Below are 20907 nucleotides of genomic sequence, written 5' to 3'. Positions count from 1 at the left end.
CTGATAAAGCTGATTTTCTCTAAGCATTTCTCTAAGCACTTATTTAGCTAAGTAAAATAACTTATTTTTTCAAGTTATATGAATATTTTAAACAAACAGATGATGAAATACAACCTAAACATTACCTGTAAAATCAGAAGGAAAAGGAAATACACATTTGCCACTCTTTGAAACTGTTCAAATAAATTAATGGGCAAGAAGGTGAGAATGTTGTACTTGCATGTGTGGATACGATTATCCTGAAAAAGAAACAGAATCACATTAGGTTGGGGCGAAGCATTGCTCATTATCAAATAGCTCTAAACTTACAAGACTGAGCATGAGTTATGCCAGAGCAAGAAAGATAAGTCAACTATCTAGGAAATTTCAAACTCTGTGTGGGCCAAGGGTTTCATTTTTCCCAAGATGACATGCTCCTGATACTAGGTGCAATTACTGTTTCATTCCATAAAATCATCCATGACTAAAAAATTTATCAAGTGCAAAAGTCTGCCCCTGACTTTTTTTATTCTTATGCTTCATTCATTTGGCAGCTATTTCTTGAGAACCTACTGTACGCGGACACTGAGCTCATGCTGGGTCTCGTGAGGTAAGAAGGAACTTTAAGGATCACCTGGTTCACCTTCCCAAAGCATGACCCTGTAGATAACTCTGACAAGGGGCCCCTAGGTCTGTCTTTGAAAGTCTTCTGATAGGAAACTGATCACCTTGCCAGGCAGCCTATTTCCATTTCAGAATGGGAATTGCTAGAAAGGTCTTTATTATGAGAGATTCAAATCTGCCTCCCTGTAAATTTTGCCATATGCCAAATTCCATCCCTGGGGCCACCTAAATCAAGTCTAAGCCTTTTCCATGTTGACAACCTTCAAATACTTGAAGATGACTCATAGGACTCCCCTAAATCTTCTCCACTATGATCTAGACATTCCCAAAACCCTCAGCCATTCTCCATGACTTTTCATGGACATCTTTTCCAGGTCAGCGTTTTCTGCATCCATCTCAACCTCTCTGCATCTCTCTTAAAACATGGTGTCCAGAACTAAACACATACTGCAGATCTGCTTCAACTGATCCGTGTACAAAAGAAACTTTGATGTTCCATATTCTGGATTATTGTACTAATATGCCTTAAAAATTCATTAGCATTTTGTCAATTAATCTCACTGTTTATTCATATTGAGGTTTTTTTTAATTTTAGAATTTTATTTATTTTTTTATACAGCAGATTCTTATTAGTTATCCATTTTATACATATTAGTATATATATGTCAATCTCAATCTCCCAATTCATCACACCACCACACCCCCCTGCCACTTTCCCCCCTTGGTGTCTATACGTTTGTTCTCTATATCTGTCTCTATTTCTGCCCTGCAAACCGGTTCATCTGTACCATTTTTCTAGGTTCCACATATATATTCATGAGTTTTGATGAACTAAAATCTCTAGGTCATTTCTTCATAAATCACTAACAAATCAGGGTTCCCCTTCCTAAACATTCACAGTTGATTTTGTTTTAAATACTGATGATATTTCATATATTCCTACTATACAAGCCAAATGAAAGCAATTAATCATGAGTGTTCTATCCCAAAGTAGTAAACATTCCTCCCAGCTTTATGTCATCAAAAAATTTCAAACACATGCCTTTTATATAGTCTTCCAAAGCTATATAAAACTAATACATTAAAAAGTTCAGAGCTAAAAACCAAAAAAACAATTTTTTAATTAAGGAAATAAAACTATGGCAAGCTACTAGAGACTTCTCCACAGATTAATGTTAATATCTTTTTCAGGTGTTTATATCTACCTAACTATATTCCCATGAGGCTTAACTCTATCTTATTCACAAAGATAGCAGGAAAATTTGGGGTGACAGATCTTACTGACATTCAGAATCAACATACCCAGAGAATTTCCATCCACTAATATTTTTAAATGGAGGGTAGTCTGTGTGACCTATTTTTTTTATTTTTTACTGAAGTATATTCTACTTACAATTTTGTGTTAGTTTCTGGTGTACAGCAAAGTGATTCAGATATATATATATATTCTTTATATATATATTCTTATATATATGTTCTTTTCCATATTCTTTTCCATTATAGTTTATTACAGGATATTAAATATAGCTCCCTGTGCTATAGAGTAGGACCTTTCTGTTTATCCATTCTATACATAATAGTTTGCATCTGCTAACCCCAAATTCCCAATCTATTCATCCGCCACCCCCTGTTCCCCTTGGCAACCACAAGTCTGTGCTCTATGTCTGTGAGTCTGCTCCTGTTTCGTAGACAGGGTCATTTGTGTCATATTTTAGAATCCACATATAAGTAATATCATATGGTATTTGTCTTTCTCTTTCTCACTTACTTTACTTAGTATGATAATCTCTAGGTCCACCCATGTTGCTGCAAATGGTGTTATTTCATTCCTCTTTATGGCTGAGTAGTATTCCGTTATATATATGCCATATCTTCTTTATCCATTCATCTGTCAATGGAGATTTAGGTTGCTTCCATATCTTGGTTATTGTAAATATTACTCAATGAACATTGGGGTGCATGTATCTTTTCAAATTAGAGTTTTGTCTGGACATATGCCCAGGAGTGGGACTGCTGGATCATACGGCAACTCTATTTTAAGATTTTTGAGGAACATCCATACTGTTTTCCATAGTGGCTGCACCAACTTACATTTCCACAAACAGTGCAGGAGGGTTCCCTTTTCTCCACAACCTCTCCAGCGTGTTATTTGTAGACTTTTTAATGACGGTCATTCTGACCAGTGTGAGGTGGTACCTCATTGCAGATCTGATTTACATCTCTCTAATAATTAGCGATGTTGAGCATCTTTTCATGTGCCTATTGGCCATCTGTATGTTGTCTTTGGAGAAATGCCTATTTAGGTCTTCTGCCCATATTTTGATTGGGTTGTTTGTTGTTGCTGAGCTGTTTGTATATTTTGGAAATTAAGCTCTCTTCAGTCGCACCATTTGCAACTATTTTCTCCCAGTCCGTAGACTGTCATTTCTTTTTGTTTCTGGTTTCCTTTGCTGTGCAAAAGCTTGTAAGTTTGATTAGGTCCCATTTGTTTATTTTTGCTTTTATTTCTGTTGCCCTAGGAGACTGACCTAAGAAAACACTTGTATGATTTATGTCAGAGAATGTTTTGCCTATGTTCTCCTCTAGGAGTTTTATGATGTCACATCTTATATTTAAGTCTTTAAGCCATCTTGGGTTAATTTTTGTGTATGGTGTGAGGGTGTGTTATAACTTCATTGATTTACATGTAGCTGTCCACCTTTCCCAACACCACGTGCTGAACGGACTCTTTTTTCCATTGTATATTCACACCTCCTTTGTCAAAGATTGATTGACTATAGGTGTGTGGGTTTATTTATGGGCTCTCTATTTTATTTCATTGATCCATATGTCTGTTTTTGTGCAAATACCATGTGGTTTTGACGACTGTAGTTTTATAGTATTGTCTGAAGTCTGGGAGGGTTATTCCTCCTGCTTTGTTCTTTTAGCTCAGAATTGGTTTGGCAATTCTGGGTCTTTTATGACACAGAATTGGGTTCCATATAAATTTTAGGATTATTTGTTCTAGTTCTGTGAAAAATCTCATGGGTAATTTGATAGGGATCACATTAAATCTATAGATTGCTTTGGGTAGTATGGTCATTTTAACAATATTAATTCTTCCAATCCAAGAGCCTGGGATATCTTTCCATTTCTTGAATCATCTTCAATTTCCTTTATCAATGTTTTATAGTTCTCAGCATATGTCTTTCAGCTCCCTGGTGAGGTTTATTCCTAAGTATTTTTTTATGCGATTTTAAAAAGGATTGTTTTTTTGCATTCCCCTTCTGATATTTCATTGTAAGTGTAAGGAAATGTAACCAATTTCTGTATGTTAATCTTGTATTCTGCTACCTTGCTGTATTTGCTTATCAGTTCTAGTAGTTTTTTGTGTGGAGTCTTTAGGGTTTTCTATATATAGTATCATGTCATCTGCTTATAATGACAGTTTTACCTCTTCCCTACTAGTCTGAATACCTTTAATTTCTTTTTCTTGTCTGACTGCTGTAGCTAGGACTTCCAATCCTATGTTAAGTGACAGTGGACATCCTTGTCTTGTTCCAGATTTTAGCAGGAAGGCTTTTAGCTTTTCACCATTGAGTATTAATTTGGCTGTGGATTTGTCATAAATAATTTTTATTATGTTGAGATATGTTCCCTCTATACACACTTTGGTAAGAGCTTTTATTGTGAATGGATGTCAAATTTTATCAAATGCTTTTTCTGCATCTATTGAGATGATCATGTGGTTTCTGTCTTTCCTTTTGTGTCTGTGGTGTATCACATTGATTTGCATATGTTGAACCATCCTTGTTACCCTGGGATGAATCCAACTTGATGATGGTGTATGACCTTTTTTATGTGTAGTTGGATTCTGTTTGCTAGTATTTTGTTGAGAATTTTTGCATCTTTATTCATCAAAGATATTGGTCTGTAATTTTCTTTTTTTGGTAGTGTCTTTGTCTAGTTTTGGTATCAGGCTGATGGTGGCTTCATAGAATGACTTTGGGAGTGCTTCCACCTCTTTAATCTTTTGGAAGAGTTTGAGAATGATCAATATAAGTTCTTCATTGCATGCTTGGTAAATTCCCCAGTGAAGCCATCTGGTGCTGGACTTTTGCTTGCCAGAGTTTTTTTTTTTTTTTTAATTACAGATTCCATTTCACTTCTAGTGATGGGTCTGTTCAAATTATCTATTTCTTCTTAATTCAATTCTGGTGGGCTGTATATTTCTAGAAAGTTGTCCATTTCTTCTAGGGTGTCCAATTTGTTGGCATATAATTGTTCATAGTATTCTCTTAAAGTTTTGTTTTTTCCCCGCGGTATCGGTTTTTATTTCTCCTCTTTCCTTTCTTCTTTTGTTTATTTGGGTCTTCTCTCTTTTCTTCTTGGTGAGCTTGGCCAGAAGTTTGTCAACTTTTTACCCCTTTAAAGAACCAGCTCTTTGTTTTATCAATTTTTTCTACTGTTTTTTTAATCTCTATTTTATTTATTTCCTCTCTGATCTTTATTATCTCCTTCTTTCTTCTGACTTTAGGTTTTGTTTGTTCTTTTCCTAATTCTTTTAGGTGGTAAATTAGGTCATTTATTTCAGACTTTCCTTATTTCTGGAGGAAGGCCTGTATCACTATGAACTTCCCACTTAGAACTGCTATTGCTGCATCCCACAGATTTTGTATGGTTGTGCTTTCATTGTCCTTTGTCTCAAGGTATTTTTAAAATTCCTCTTTGATTTCATCATTGACCCATTGGTTTTTTTTTAGTAGCATGTTGTTGAATCTCCATGTAATCATTTTTTTCTCATTTCTCTTTCTGTGGTTGATTTCTAGTTTAATGCCGTGGTAAGGAAACATAAACTTGAGATAATTTCTCTCCTCCTAAATTTGTTGAGGCTTGTTTTGTGTCCTAGTATGTGGTCAATCCTAGAGAATGTTCAATGTGCACTTGAAAAGAATGTGTATTCCATTATTTTTGGATGTAATATCGTGAAAATATCGATTAAGTCTAACTGTTCTATTGTATTATTTAGGATCTCTGTTGCCTTATTGATTTTCTGTCTGGAAGATCTGTCTATTGATGTGAGTGGGGTGTTAAAGCCTCCTACTAGTATTGCATTCTCATCAATTTCTCCCTTTACATATGTTAGTATTTGTTTTATGTATTTGAGTGCTCCTATATTATGTGTATATATGTTAACACATGTAATATCCTCTTCTTATATTGATCCTTCTATCCTTATATAGTGTCCTTCTTTATCTTTCTTTATGGCCTTTGTTTTAAAGTCTATTTTGTCTGATATGAGTATTGCTACCCCTGCTTTCTTGTCATTTCCATTTGCATGAAATACCTTTTTCTGTCCCCTCACTTTCAATCTATGTGTGTTCTTTGCCCTAATGTAGGTCTCTTGTAGGCAGCATATTGTAGACTCTTGGTTTTTTTTATCCAATCTGCCACTCTATGTCTTTTGATTGGAGTATTTAGTCCATTGACACTTAAGGTAATTGTTGATAGATATGTATTTATTGCCATTTTAAACCTCATTTTCCAGTTGGTTTTGTATTAATTCTTGTTCCTTTCTTTTTCTTTTTGTTCTTCCTTTTGTGGTTTGACAGTTTTCTTTTGTATTATGCTTGTGTTCTCTTCTTTTTGGTTTTTGTGAACTTACTGTATGCTTTTGATTTGTGGTTACCTTATTTTTCAAGTACGTTAACCCATTCCAATATCTACTTGCTTTAGACTGGTAGTCATATGAGCTCAAACACATTCTAAAAAAAATCTACATTTTCTTACCCTCCTCCCCACATTTTATTATTTTGATGCCCTTTTTTACATCTTCAAGTATATCCTTTTGCTCTTCATTGTGGTTATCATCACTTTCACAAAATTTAAAAAAAAATTTTAAAATCTGTGTACTGGCTTAAGTGATTTACTTTCCGATTGTGATTTTCTCTTTCCTATAGATTCTTGCTTCTTTTCTACCTAGAGAAAACCTTTTCATATTTCTTTTAGGATAGGTTTAGTATTGCTATATTCTTTTTAGATTTTGTTTGTCTGAGAAATTCTTTCTCTCTCCTTCTATTCTAAATGATAATCTTGCTGGGTAGAGTATCCTAGGTTGCAGATTTTTCCCTTTCAGGACTTTAAATATATCTTGCTACTCCCTTCTGGCCAGCAACATTTCTGTAGAGAAATCAGCTGCTGGCCTTTTGGGGGTTCCCTTGTAACTAACTCTTTTTCTCTTGCTACCTTTAGAATCTTCCCATTAATTTTTGCCATTTTAATTATAGTATGTCTTGGTGTAGGTCTGTTTGGTTCATCTTGTTTGGGACCCTCTGTGCTTCCAGTACCTAGATATTTGTTTCCTTCTTTAGGTTTGGGAAGTTTTAAGCCATAATTTCTTCAAATACATTTTTGATCCCCTCTTCTCTTCTTCTCTTCCTACCTATTATGTGTAGATTGGCATGCTTTATATTATCCCATAGGCCGTGTATATTGCTTTCTCTTTTTTTTTCATTTTTCTTTCTGCCTGCTGTTCTGATTGGGTGATTTCCATTATTCCATCTTCCATATCACTTATTCATTCTTCTTCATTATTCAGTTTGCTACTTATTGCCTTTAGCTCAGCTTTCATCTTAGCAAGTGAGTTTTCTAATTTTTCTTTGTTCCTCTTTATAGTTTCTAGTTCCTTTTTACAATAATCTGCATTTCTATCAACAGCCTTTCTTAATTCCTTCAGTATTTTTATTACTTCCTTTTTTAACTTGGAGTCTATTAGACTGGAGAGGTCTGTTTCATTGTTTGTTCTTTCAGGAGAATTCTCTTGATCTTTTAATTAGGAATGGTTCCTCTCCTTCATCATTTTACTTATATTTCTCTTACTCTATGAGTTTAGGAGAAACAGTTATCTACTGTGGTCTTGGAGAGATGTTTTTATGTGGGAGCATCCCTGTGTAGCCTTGAATGAGTCTAATATTTTTGGTGTGTGGGTTGCTTTTAGTATGGATGCCTGCTGCATCTTTCCTCAGTGTGTGCTGGCCATTTTCTCTTTGGTAGAGGGTGTGACTGGTGTGGTGATGAGAGCCTGCACTGGATATTGAGGGCCTCCTCTTTGTTCTGTGACTGTCACAGTTCTGTCAAGGGCAGAGCCTGCTCCCCAGTTATTGGAGTAGAAGCCCCCAGATCCATTTCTGAGCTGTGGTGTGAGGTAGGCAGGACTAGGGCACTCCTGCTGGGGGACAAGCCACTGAGTATTCCTCCCCTGGAACTGTCCACCAGTGAGTATGCTCTGTGGTGTCGCCTGATACATGTGGTGTGGGCTCACAAAGTACACAGTCCTGCCTCAACTGTGGGAATGCAGGCAGTTGGCCCTGGTGTTCCTCCAGTGTTGTATTCACAAAGCCACCAGCACAGATCCATAGGTGCAGATTCACTAAAGTCAAGTACCAAGACCTCAGTAGTCACGCACCTGGACCTGCCATGGGAGCTATGGAAGCAGCCCAGACACGGCCCCACCTCCATGTGCATACGCCTGCCCGCAAAGCCCACAGCTACTTATGCTGGACCTGCCCCAGACACGGGAGCACCCATAGTCCACTAGAATATCCTGCACACACTGAGTTCACAAAGGCCCCAGTGCCTGTGGTGTAAATCTGTGGATCGCACAGCCATGGAGAGAGGGCTCAGATTTCAGCCCTACTTCCTACATCACGCAACCCCTTGGGGATCAGCTCTGATTTCAGCCCCGCCTCCACCTGTGGGCAATCCACTGGCTCTTGCACTCTCCCAGAGCTCACGGAGGTGGAGCCACACCCACTGTGAGCACACCAAGAGTGAGGCTGCTATGGTGGGGGCCCCACTCCTCCCTTCATGCCCCCATTAACAATGGCACCTCACTTCTATGGTGGGCCTGGGCTCCTTCCATGTATACTCCCTGATTGCAGCCTGTATCACACTCCAGCCACCTCAGGCTGTCTCTGTGCAGCCAACCTCAATCCTCTCCCTGGGTCTGTCCTTTGAAGCCTGACTTTCAGCACTCAGCCCCCACATGCACCAGCAGACATGTGTCTAGGGCTGGGGACAGAAGGGAGGTGGCACAGACCGTCGATACTGGTCTTTCTCTGTTCTGCCTGCTGCAAACCCACTGCTGCACTCTCCTTTGGGCCTCTGAAGCTCCCTTTCTGTCCCAGCTGATCTCCCCACCAGTGAAGCAACTTTCCAGGGTAAGGGAACCTCTCCTCTTTCACAGCTCGTTCCCAGAGAAACAGGTCCTATCCTGATTCTTTTTATTTTTTTTTCTTTCATCCTACCAAGTTATGTGGTAATCTTTCTTGCAATTCTGGCTGTCTGAGATCTTCTGCCCACATTCAGTAGGTATTCTGTGAGAATGGTTCCACATGTAGAAATATTTTTGATACATTTGTGGGAGGAGGTAAGCTCCACCTCCTTCTCTTCTGCCATCTTGATTGGAGCCTCCTGCCATGTGACTTGTTTTAAATGAACCTACACTGACTCCTAGCAATCACTACTACCTGTTTAAAGAAAATACTGTCATCTGTTAAATGGCCATTTTTAACATCTACCAGGAATCAATGCATCCAGCTCTGTGAAACAAGCTGTGGGAGAGTAGGAGAGGTGTCAAGAGAAAGATATGCAGCTTAGTTGGTCTGATGCATAGGACTGTGCTGAAAACTGTCTGTGAGCTGATGATGACTATTTTGCAGTGAGTTCTCTACCCAAGAGATGGACTGGGTAGGAAGGCTGTGAGAGCTGTTGGTCACAACACATTTTTCTAAAAAAGGGACTTGGAAAAATAATGGGGAAGAGGAAAGCTAAGGAGAAAAAGCAGTTAACCAAAAGGATCACAAATTCCTAATTCTATTTTACATTTTCCTTCCAAGTTGAAACTAAAATAGAGGTTAAGCCTGTATCTTGCTAAAAACAGACAGAACATCTGCTGGGACCACGACATTCAAAACTATAGCAGGAATTATAAAGAAACTCTCCTACAAAATTGAATTCCACATAGGTGAAGAGTAAATTGTATGGGATAAAGTGATAATGCCAAATGGGGACTGTGACATTTCTATTTAAACTGGTGTATAGCAATGATGTGTTTGTTCTACGGGCTCTGTTGTGACTTAGTCACAGATGATGTGAACCCTCATAGCTGACTGGGAACAAGGAACAACGGCTCCCCCTCCTGGAGAATCTCTGCACCCTTTTACCTTTCTTTGTTTTTCAATCGAAAGGAAAAAAACGTTTCCACTTCCACTGTCCTATCCAAGAATGTGAGCGTAAGACCTTAATATTCAGTCACTTCACTGAGCCAGTCTATTGGCTTACAGTCAAATTGTATCACAACTCATTCTATAATACAGCACGGAAGATCTTCACCACTATCCTCTTAGCACTACTTTTCCACGAAGGATAACTAGAAATATCACAGTTCAGAAGAAAGGAGGAGGAAGTGGAGGAGGAGGAAGGCAAGGAGAAAGGAGAACATCTAGGGAATCTGTAGAGCATCTTTAGTGCTGACATACATCAGGCTGGAAGTCATGGCTTTAGTCTGTTAGCCAGGTGGACCAGTTAACTGATCCCATGATGAGGTAGGTTTAACCACACGGTCACAAGGAATCTTGGACCAAGACAGGCCTCCCATGTGGTGGGAAAGAGCCTGACCCTAGAGGAGCATCAGGGACCATCTTCTCCCTGTAAGAAGCTCACTTCCAAGAGGAAGAGGGCAGAGCTGAGCTGAAGAGACCCAGATATTCCACCAAGATTGATACATCAAGTGAATAATTCCACGTCTCATGGGGCAGAGTGAGAAAACGGGTGGACAGAGAAATGTCACCCCTGTAGAGACCCCTCCATCTGGAAGGCAACATCAGAATGAGGAAAAAGCATTGCTCCTCTAAAATACATTAATACAAAGACCCTGAGATGAGCAGAAGGTGGCACACCTGCAGATCTACAAGAGGGACTATGAGGCTGGACTACAGAGGTCAGCACAAACTGAAGTTAGAGAGAGAAGTTTCTTGCAATCTATACTAAGGATTTTTGTCTTTATTTTAATGTCTTGAGTAATCCTGATAAGATTCTAATTTTAAACGATTACCCTAGCTATGGGGGTAGTGGGGGAGGGGGAGAACAAAGATGGAGGCGACAAAGAATAGATGTGAGAAGACCAATGAGGAGGTCTTTCACTTAGTACAGATGAGAGATGATGGGTGGCTTAGACCGGGTGATGGTAGAAGGGGCAGCAATGAATAATAATAATAACAACAACAACAATAATAATAGCTGATATTTATCAAGCTCTTACTGTGTGTACTGTTCTAAGGGCTTTACATTTCATAGGTCATTTTATCCTCATAACATTCTTATGAAATAGGTATTATTATCCCCATTTTATAGAAGGGAAATCCAAGGTACAGTGATATTAAGTAGTTTATGCAAGACTGCACAGCTTATAAGTAGTGGAACCAAGATTTGAATCAAGGTACTCTGCTTCCAGAACCCATTCTCTTCACCACTGTGCTTCTCCAGTTCACTGCAAAGCAGATGCCTCTTCTGCTTTCAGAGCAATCAGCCCTTGCTTTCTCCTCTACTCTGTATTTCTGGCCTGCTGTCACTTTCTCACCAAAGAAATAGTGTCATGTCTACCCCCTCCTCTTGAGTCAATCCCCTCAGTAGGAGCCCCAGTTACCTACTGCCTAATGTATGACCACAACGTCCTTGTACTCCCTTTCAATCTCCCCCAAAGCTCAATATACACAAATAGTATAGCTAACCACTCCCTTATTTCAGCTTTCCAACAGAAGCAGCCGAGGTCCTTTACATTTGCAACACTGACTATTTGGTGGAGGGGACGAATAAAGTAAAAAATGATATATTCTTCAAGGGGGTCATCAAATAAAATATTCGTAAAATGAGAAGCATTATTTTTTATAATCAGATTTTGTTGTATAATCATATTGCTTAAGAAAACAAAGCAAATAGACAGTAACAAACACTGCTAAACTAGGAAACAGAGCATTTGAGGAGTTTGCCTCAATCCTTCCACTGGCAAAATGGAGCTAATAATATTTCTCATTATACATTTATACAATTGTTGTGGAGATAAGGTGATATCATAGACATGAAAGCATCTTTGCTAAGTTGAAAAAATTATACAAATAGAGGATTTTTGTGAGCAATCCTCAAATAACCCAAATGGGTTTAGGAAATCCAATGTCCTAGGCAGGATAAACCGGGTATGCCATAGTAACAAACCCAGAATCTTCATGGTTTAACATAAAATAAGGGTTTATTTTTTGCTCATACTACTTGTTCAGCATGAGCCAGCAGGGAGACTCTGCTCATCATAGTTACTCACAATGGACCAGCCACCATCTCAAAGGCTTCCAGTTGCCATACCAGAGGGAAAGAGAAAGTTCTGAAGAGTCTCACACCACAAGTTAATGCTTCAACCCAAATGCTCACAGCTCGTTGACCAGAAAGCGTAACCATGTGTCCAAAAGGCAGAAAGCCAGAAACACTAATGGACACCACTAATGGCTATCACAACCAGAAATGGAAACTAACCCTAATATCTGAAGAGTGCAAGACACATCAGCTACAAAAAGTAAATATTAAAAACAAACCTTAGTGCCCCCAATCCAGTCCTGTTTTAATGCCAGGTATAAGAGACATTTGACTATTTCCCCCTTCCCCTCAGCTAACAGTGCTCCAAATTTCTTAGTCCTGTGATCTGGATGGACTTAACTCCCCTCCATAACTCCAGGGTCAGGCCCAGATTAGTTTAAACTAACTACATGGCCCATCCTCTTAATTACAATTTTGATTTCAGGGATTAGCACGTCACTATGTCATGTGATTAAGGTCTTACTAACACTCAGTTCTGGTAATTTGCTGGAGATGTAGGCTTTCTCTCTCTTACTAGATTCCAATCTGGAAGCAAGTAGCCTTCGCCGTCACTGACAGCATCTCGGGACCATGAGTGGAGGAGGCTGCAAAGAATAAATCCTGCACTGAAGATGCAGGGCCAGGAAATGCAGAGAACAAAACTAGACCAAGCCTCTCCTGGGGCTAGCCCCATCTCTGGACTTTTTAGTTATATGATCTGTCCATGTATTGTATTGTCTAAGTCAATTTGAGCTGATTTTTCTTTTACACCCAACCAACTGAATGCCAGGTAAGACCATTAATAATATATACAAGATCAGTTTACATTTTTATATAGTAGTTTACTTTTATCTCTATATTTGCTTTAAACAGTGAGTCATGGAAGGCTGAGCCTAAATGTGTTTGGCGGTTGTCTGGGGACACTGCCTGCATCTGTGAATCCCACAGGCCAAACCCCAGGAGTTTTCGCAATGAGTACCAAATTTTCAGCACTAGCAAAAGATCTTCCCACATGTGAGGAAACATTTTTATGTCATGACAGGTATAAAAAGTAACTGAGGGATCTTGAGTGGGGAAAAAGCCTGTTTTTCTTACCAGAAGAGGAGACAGATATAGAATTGTTACAGTACAATCTGGATTCCAGAGAGAGAAATAGCCTGACTCTTAAGGGAGAAATTATCTCTAAACCATAAAATGAAAACCAAAAAGAGACTGTGCCCACAGACTACTTGCATTAAAAAGGAAGTGGCCTAAAGGCATTTGCACCATGCAGGAAATATGCAAAACACCAATGTTTATGCAAAGATCCCGGAAGAATGCATGTATGGGGCAAGAGGGCCTGGAGATTGGTTGTCTGGCACCTCACTGGTACCAGGCAGAAGCACAACTCCTCAGTATTAGTCAAATGTTGCCCACTGAGGAGTCTACAGCGTTCCAGGTTGGGAGGAATGGAGAGGTGATAATGCTCCTCTATGAACTATTAAGGGAGGGTCAACCCACAGAAGGGGCTTTACAGGGAGCTGGCGACAAACCTTGGCTACAATCAGTATCATCACCACCACCATCACCACCATCAGCAGCAGTATAACATTCTCCTGAGCCTGGGCTCCCCAACATGAACAAAAACTTGTGGGAGTGAAAGAGCAGAGGCCACAATTCCCCCAACGTTCATCTATTCATTCAACTAAGGGCCTTCTATGTGTCAGGCACTGTGTCATTAAGCCAGGACTACAGAACTGAATAAAGTCCCTACCCTCCTACAGCAAGTCTGCACTTTAGTTGTAGAGAGAGAGGCAGACAATAAACTTGTAAACTGATGACACAATTTAAGATAGTGATCAATGCTACGAAGAAAACAGTGAGCAATAGAGCAAGAGCACCTGGCCTGACAGGATTCCCTTAAGAAGCCAGCTTGTTTGGCTTTCCAGGTTAATGCAAACTCAGGATTACGCTATCTGATGAGACCGCTGGGGTACCTGTGTCCCCACGGGATGCCCCAAACAGTTCTTCAGGCTATCAGGAAAAAAATTAAGAAGAGGGGCTTCCCTGGTGGTGCAGAGGTTGAGAGCCTGCCTGCCAATGCGGGGGACACGGTTCGTGCCCCAGTCCAGGAGGATCACACATGCTGTGGAGTGGCTGGGCCTGTGAGCCATGGCTGCTGGGCCTGCACGTCCGGAGCCTGTGCTCCGCAATAGGAGAGGCCACAACAGTGAGAGGCCCGCATACCACAAAGAAAAAAAAAAAAAAATTAAGAAGAACTTCCATAACAGTTAAGGTTCCCTAATGATTAATGTGCAGATTGTCTTTATTATATATGTATACACATATATAATCATACAAACATATATACACTTATATAAATACATATATATGTAAATATTACAATTATATGTATATATAAAGTAAATACGAGTATACTGGGAAAGTTTTCTTTTTACAAGTAGGAAGCATGCCCAAAAGTTTGAAGACTGTATAGTTTTGCTTGTTATCATTGGTGTATTTCTTTATTAGTTGGGTTGCTCTCATTCTTTTAATTCTTTTTTTCTTTTTTTATTTTAATAACTTTATTTTATTTATTTATTTATTTATTTATTTATTTATTTATTTATTATTTCCTTTCTCCCTTTTCTTCTGCGCTGTGTGGCTGACAGGCTCTTGGTGCTCTGGCCAGGTGTCAGGCCTGAGCCTCTGAGGTGGGAGAGCTGAGTTCAGGACACTGGTCCACTAGAGACCTCCCAGCCCCTCATAATATCAATTGATGAGAGCTCTCCCAGAAATATCCGTCTCAAAGCTAAGACCCAGCTTCACTGAACAACCAGCAAGCTCCAGTGCTGGACAACCCATGCCAAACAACTAGCAAGACAGGAACACAACCCCACCCATTAGCAGAGAGGCTGCCTAAAATCATAATAAGTTCACAGACACCACGAAACACACCACTGGGTGCAGTCCTGCCCACCAGAAAGACAATATCCAGCCTCATTCACCAGAACACAGGCAACAGTCACCTCCACCAGGAAGGCAACACAACACACCGAACAAACCTTACCCACTGGGGCAGACACCAGAAACAATGGAAACTATGAACCTGCAGCCTGCAAAAAGGAGACCCCAAAAACAGTAAGTGAAGCAAAATGAGAAGACAGAGAAATACACAGAAGATGAAGGAGCAAGGTAAAAACCCACCAGCCCAAACAAATGAAGAGGAAATAGGCAGTATACCTGAAAAAGAATTCAGAGTCATGATAGTAAAGATGATCCAAAATCTTGGAAATAGAATGGAGAAAATACAAGAAACGCTTAACAAGGATGTAGAACTAAAGAGCAAACAAACGATGATGAACAACACAAAAAATGAAATTAAAAATTCTCTAGAAGGAATCAATAGCAGAATAACTGAGGCAGAAGAACAGATAGGTGACCTGAAAGATAAAATAGTGGAAATAACTATTGCAGAGCAGAATAAAGGAAAAAGAATGAAAAGAATTGAAGACAGTCTCAGAGACCTCTGGGAGCCCATTAAATAGTCCAACATTCGAATTATAGAGGTCCCAGAAGAAGAAGAGAAAAAGAAAGGGACTGAGAAAATATTTGAAGAGATTATAGTTGAAAACTTCCCTAATATGGGAAAGGAAAGAATCAATCAAGTCCACGAACTGCACAGAGTCCCAAACAGGATAAATACAAGGAGGAACACACCAAGACACATATCAATCAAACTATCAAAAATTAAATACAAAGAAAAAATATTGAAAGCAGCAAGAGAAAAGCAACAAATAACATACAACAGAATGCCCATAAGGTTAACAGCTGATCTTTCAGCAGAAACTCTCCAAGCCAGAAGAGTGTGGCAGGGCATATTTAAAGCAATGAAAGGGAAAAACCTACAACCAAGATCACTCTACCCAGCAAGGATCTCACTCAGATTCAACAGAGAAATTAAAACCTTTACAGAAAAGCAAAAGCTAAGAGAATTCAGCACCACCAAACCAGCTTTACAACAAATGCTAAAGGAACTTCTCTAGGCAGGAAACACAAGAGAAGGAAAAGACCTACAATACCAAACCCAAAACAATTAAGAAAATGGTAATAGGAACATACCTATCGATAATTACCTTAAATGTAAATGGATTAAATGCTCCAACCAAAAGACACAGACTGGCTGAATGGATACAAAAACAAGACCCATATATATGCTGTCTACAAGAGACCCACTTCAGACCTAGGGGTGCATACAGACTGAAAGTGAGGGGATGGAAAAAGATATTCCATGCAAATGGAAATCAAAACAAAGCTGGAGTAGCAATTCTCATATCAGACAAAATAGACTTTAAAACAAAGACTATTACAAGAGACAAAGAAAGATACTACATAATGATTAAGGGATCAATCCAAGAAGAAGATATAACAATTGTAAATATTTATGCGCTCAATATAAGAGCATCTCAATATATAAGGCAAATGTTAGCAGCCATAAAAGGGGAAATCGACAGTAACACAATAATAGTAGGGGACTTTAACACCCTGCTTGCACCAATGGACAGATCATCCAAAATGAAAATAAATAAGGAAACACAAGCTTTAAATGACACATTAAACAAGATGAACTTCATTGATACGTACAGAACATTCCATCCAAAAACAACAGAATACACTTTCTTCTCAAGTGCTCATGGAACATTCTCCAAGATAGATCATATCTTGGGTCACAATTCAAGCCTTGGTAAATTTAAGAAAATTGAAATCGTATCAAGTATCTTTTCTGACCACAGTGTTATAAGACTAGATATCAATTATAGGAAAAAATCTGTAAAAAATACAAACACATGGAGGCTAAACAATACACTACTAGATAAGCAAGAAATAACTGAAGAAATCAAAGAGGAAACCAAAAAAATCCTAGAAACAAATGACAATGAAAGCATGATGACCCAAAACCTATGGAATGCAGCAAAAGCAGTTCTAAGAAGGAAGTTTAAAGCAATACAATCCTACCTTAAGAAACAAGAAACATCTCAAATAAACAGCCTAACCTTACACCTAGAGCAATTAGAGAAAGAACAAAAAAATCCCAAAGTTAGCAGAAGGAAAGAACATAAAGATCAGATCAGAAATAAATAAAAAAGAAATGAAGGAAATGATAGCAAAGATCAATAAAACTAAAAACTGGTTCTTTGAGAAGATAAACAAAATTTGATAAACCATTAGCCAGACTCATCAAGAAAAAAACGGAAAAGACTCAAATCAATAGAATTAGAAGTGAAAAAGGAGAAGTAACAACTAACACTACAGAAATGCAAAGGATCATGAGAGAAGATCACAAGCAACTATATGGCAATAAAATGTACAACCTCGAAGAAATGGACAAATTCTTAGAAAAGAGCAACCTTCAGAGACTGACCCAGGAAGAAATAGAAAATATAAACAGACCAATCACAAGCACTGAAATTGAAACTGTGATTAAAAATCTTCCAACAAACAAAAGACCTGGACCAGATGGCTTCACAGGCTAATTCTATCAAACACTTAGAGAAGAGCTAACACCTATCCTTCTCAAACTCTTCTAAAATATAGCAGAGGGAGGAACACTCCCAAACTCAATCTATGAAGCCACCATCAACCTGATACCAAAACCAGACAAAGATGTCACAAAGAAAGAAAACTAGAAGACAATATCACTGATGAACATACATGCAAAAATCCTCAACAAAATGCTAGCAAACAGAATCCAACAGCACATGAAAAGGATCATACACCATGAGCAAGTGGGGTTTATTCCAGGAATGCAAGAATTCTTCAATATATGCAAAGCAATAAATGTGATAAACCATATTAACAAATTGAAGGATAAAAACCATATGATCATCTCAATAGATGCAAAAAAAGCTTTTGACAAAATTCAACACCCATTTATGATAAAAACCCTCCATAAAGTAGGCATACAGGAAATTTACCTCAACATAATAAAGGCCATATATGACAAACCCACAGCCAACATCATTCTCAATGGTGAAAAACTGAAACCATTTCCACTAAGGTCAGGAACAAGACAAGGCTGCCCACTCTCACCACTATTTTCAACACAGTTTTGGAAGTTTTAGCCACAGCAATCAGAGAAGAAAAAGAAATAAAAGGAATCCAAATCAGAAAAGAAGAAGTAAAACTGTCATTGTTTGCAGATGACATACTATACATAGAGAATCCTAAAGATGCTACCAGAAAACAACTAGAGCTAATCAATGAATTTGGTAAAGTAGCAGGATACAAAATTAATGCACAGAAATCTCTGGCATTCCTATACACTAATGATGAAAAATCTGAAAGAGAAATTAAGGAAACACTCCCATTTACCATTGCAACAAAAAGTATATAATACCTAGGAATAAACCTACCTAAGGAGACAAAAGACCTGTATGCAGAAAACTATAAGACACCAATGAAAGAAATTAAAGATGATACAAACAGATGGAGAGATATACCATGTTTCTGGAGTGCAAGAATCAATATTGTGAAAATGACTATACTACCCAAAGCAATCTGCTATTAAGATTCAATGCAATCTCTATCAAGCTACCAAAGGCATTTTTCACAGAACTAGAACCAAAAATTTCACAATGTGTATGGAAACAAAAAAGACCCCGAATAGCAAAAGCAATCTTGAGAAAGAAAAACGGAGCTGGAGGAATCAGGCTCCCTGACTTCAGACTATACTACAAAGCTACAGTAATCAAGACAGTACGGTACTGGCAAAAACAGAAATATAGATCAATGGAACAGGATAGAAAGCCCAGAGATAAACCCACACACATATGGTCACCTTATCTTTGATAAAGGAGGCAAGAATATACAGTAGAGAAAAGACAGGCTCTTCAATAAGTGGTGCTGGGAAAACTGGATAGCTACATGTAAAAGAATGAAATTAGAACACTCCCTAACACCATAAACAAAAATAAACTCAAAATGGATTAAAGACCTAAATGTAAGGCCAGACACTATCAAACTCTTAGAGGAAAACATAGGCAGAACACTCTATGACCTAAATCACAGCAAGATTCTTTTTGACCCACTTCCTAGAGAAAGGGAAATAAAAACAAATATAAACAAATGGGACCTAATGAAACTTAAAAGCTTTTGCCCAGCAAAGGAAACCATAAATAAGACGAAAAGTCAACCCTCAGAATGGGAGAAAATATTTGTAAATGAAGCAACTGACAAAGGATTAATCTCCAAGATTTACAAGCAGCTCATGCAGCTCAATATCAAAAATACAAACAACCCAATCCGAAAATGGGCAGAAGACCTAAATAGACATTTCTCCAAAGAAGATATACAGATTGCCAACAAGCACATGAAAGGATGTTCAACATCACTAATCATTAGAGAAATGTAAATCAAAACTACAATGAGGTATCACCTCACACTGGTCGGAATTGCCATCTGCAAAAAGTCTACAAACAATAAATGCTGGAGAGGGTGTGGAGAAAAGGGAACCCTCTTGCACTGTTGGTGGGAAGGTAAATTGATACAGCCACTATGGAGAGCGGTATGGAGGTTCCTTAAAAAACTAAAAATAGAACTACCATATGACCCAGCAATCGCACTACGGCACATACCCCGAGAAAACCATAATTCAGAAAGAGTCATGTACCACAATGTTCATTGCAGCACTATTTACAATAGCCAGGACATGGAAGCAACCTAAGGGTCCATCAACAGATGAATTGATAAAGAAGATGTGGCACATATATACAATGGAATATTACTCAGCCATTAAAAGCAACTAAATTGAGTTATTTGTAGTGAGGTGGATGAACCTAGAGACTGTCATACAGAGTGAAGTAAGTCAGAAAGAGAAAAACAAATACCCCATGCTAACACATATATATGGAATCAAAAAAATTTTTTTTTCTGAAGAACCTAAGGGCAGGACAGGAATAAAGACGCAGATGTAGAGAATGGACTCGAGGACACAGGGAGGGGGAAGGGTAAGCTGGGACAAAGTGACAGAGTGGCATGGGCATATATACACTACCAAATGTAAAATAGATAGCTAGTGGGAAGCAGCCACATAACACAGTAAGATCACCTCAGTGCTTTGTGACCACCTAGAGGGGTGGGATAGGGAGTGTGGGAGGGAGATGCAAGAGGGAGGGGATATGGGGATATATGTATACATATAGCTGATTCACTTTGTTATACAGCTGAAACTAACACACCATTGTAAAGCAATTATACTCCAATAAAGATGTTAAAAAAATTTTTTTTTGAAGAGTGTCAGACTAAACATTGTCATGGTCAAAGGAAATGAATAAGATCCATGTGTCACCAAGACTTGGACCCACAATGGAGAACGTGTGACTGTGTGTGTAATGGTGTCTCCGTGTCACACAATGACACCAGCTAACAGGCATTGCTCCTTACATATGCCAAGCACTGTGCTGAGCACTGTACATACATCATCTCAGGTAATCTAAAAATTCAGGGAGCTGTTACAATTTTAGCACCATTTTACAGATGAAGAAACTGAGGCTCAGAGCAGTTCCAAGGGTTGCTCATAAGAGTTATGCTTCATAGAGTCATGTGTTCTCCCAAATGGTATGTTTTTCCTGGGAAATGAGTCAGAAACAAGAAGTCCTTAGACTCTCTCTTGATCAGTGAACTCACTGACCCTCATAGAACATTCTTCAGCTGGTGAAGAAAAGAATCTCCCTAAACCAAAGCACAATGAAGGACGCACACTAATCCAATCAGCTAGAGTAGTCGCTTTCAGCCTTTTCAATCTAGGAAGAATGTCACAGGCCTTGTCTAGGGAGCATCATTTCCCATCTAGACCTCAGAATCACAGTGTCAGCAAGCTTTCAGAATGGTCTCAGTCTCGCCGCAAAGCCATCTGCCTGACAATGTCATAAACCCTGTTCTGTT

General features: G+C 38.7%; 1 protein-coding gene across 4 annotated transcripts in view; it reads right to left on the bottom strand.

The window, feature by feature from the left end:
* Positions 1-20907, bottom strand: part of ATP8B4 (ATPase phospholipid transporting 8B4 (putative)) — a 256970-nt gene that overhangs the window by 176340 nt on the left and 59723 nt on the right. For all 4 annotated transcript variants that reach the window (XM_081226816.1, XM_081226817.1, XM_081226819.1 and 1 more), the window contains one exon: positions 126-239. In XM_081226816.1, the coding sequence (XP_081082942.1) occupies positions 126-239 (114 nt within the window). The remainder of the gene's footprint in view (positions 1-125; positions 240-20907) is intronic.

Source organism: Mesoplodon bidens (assembly GCF_964165515.1).
Source record: "Mesoplodon bidens genome assembly, chromosome: 3".
Lineage (NCBI taxonomy): Eukaryota > Metazoa > Chordata > Mammalia > Artiodactyla > Ziphiidae > Mesoplodon > Mesoplodon bidens.
This window is presented reverse-complemented; position numbering and strand designations above follow the sequence as displayed.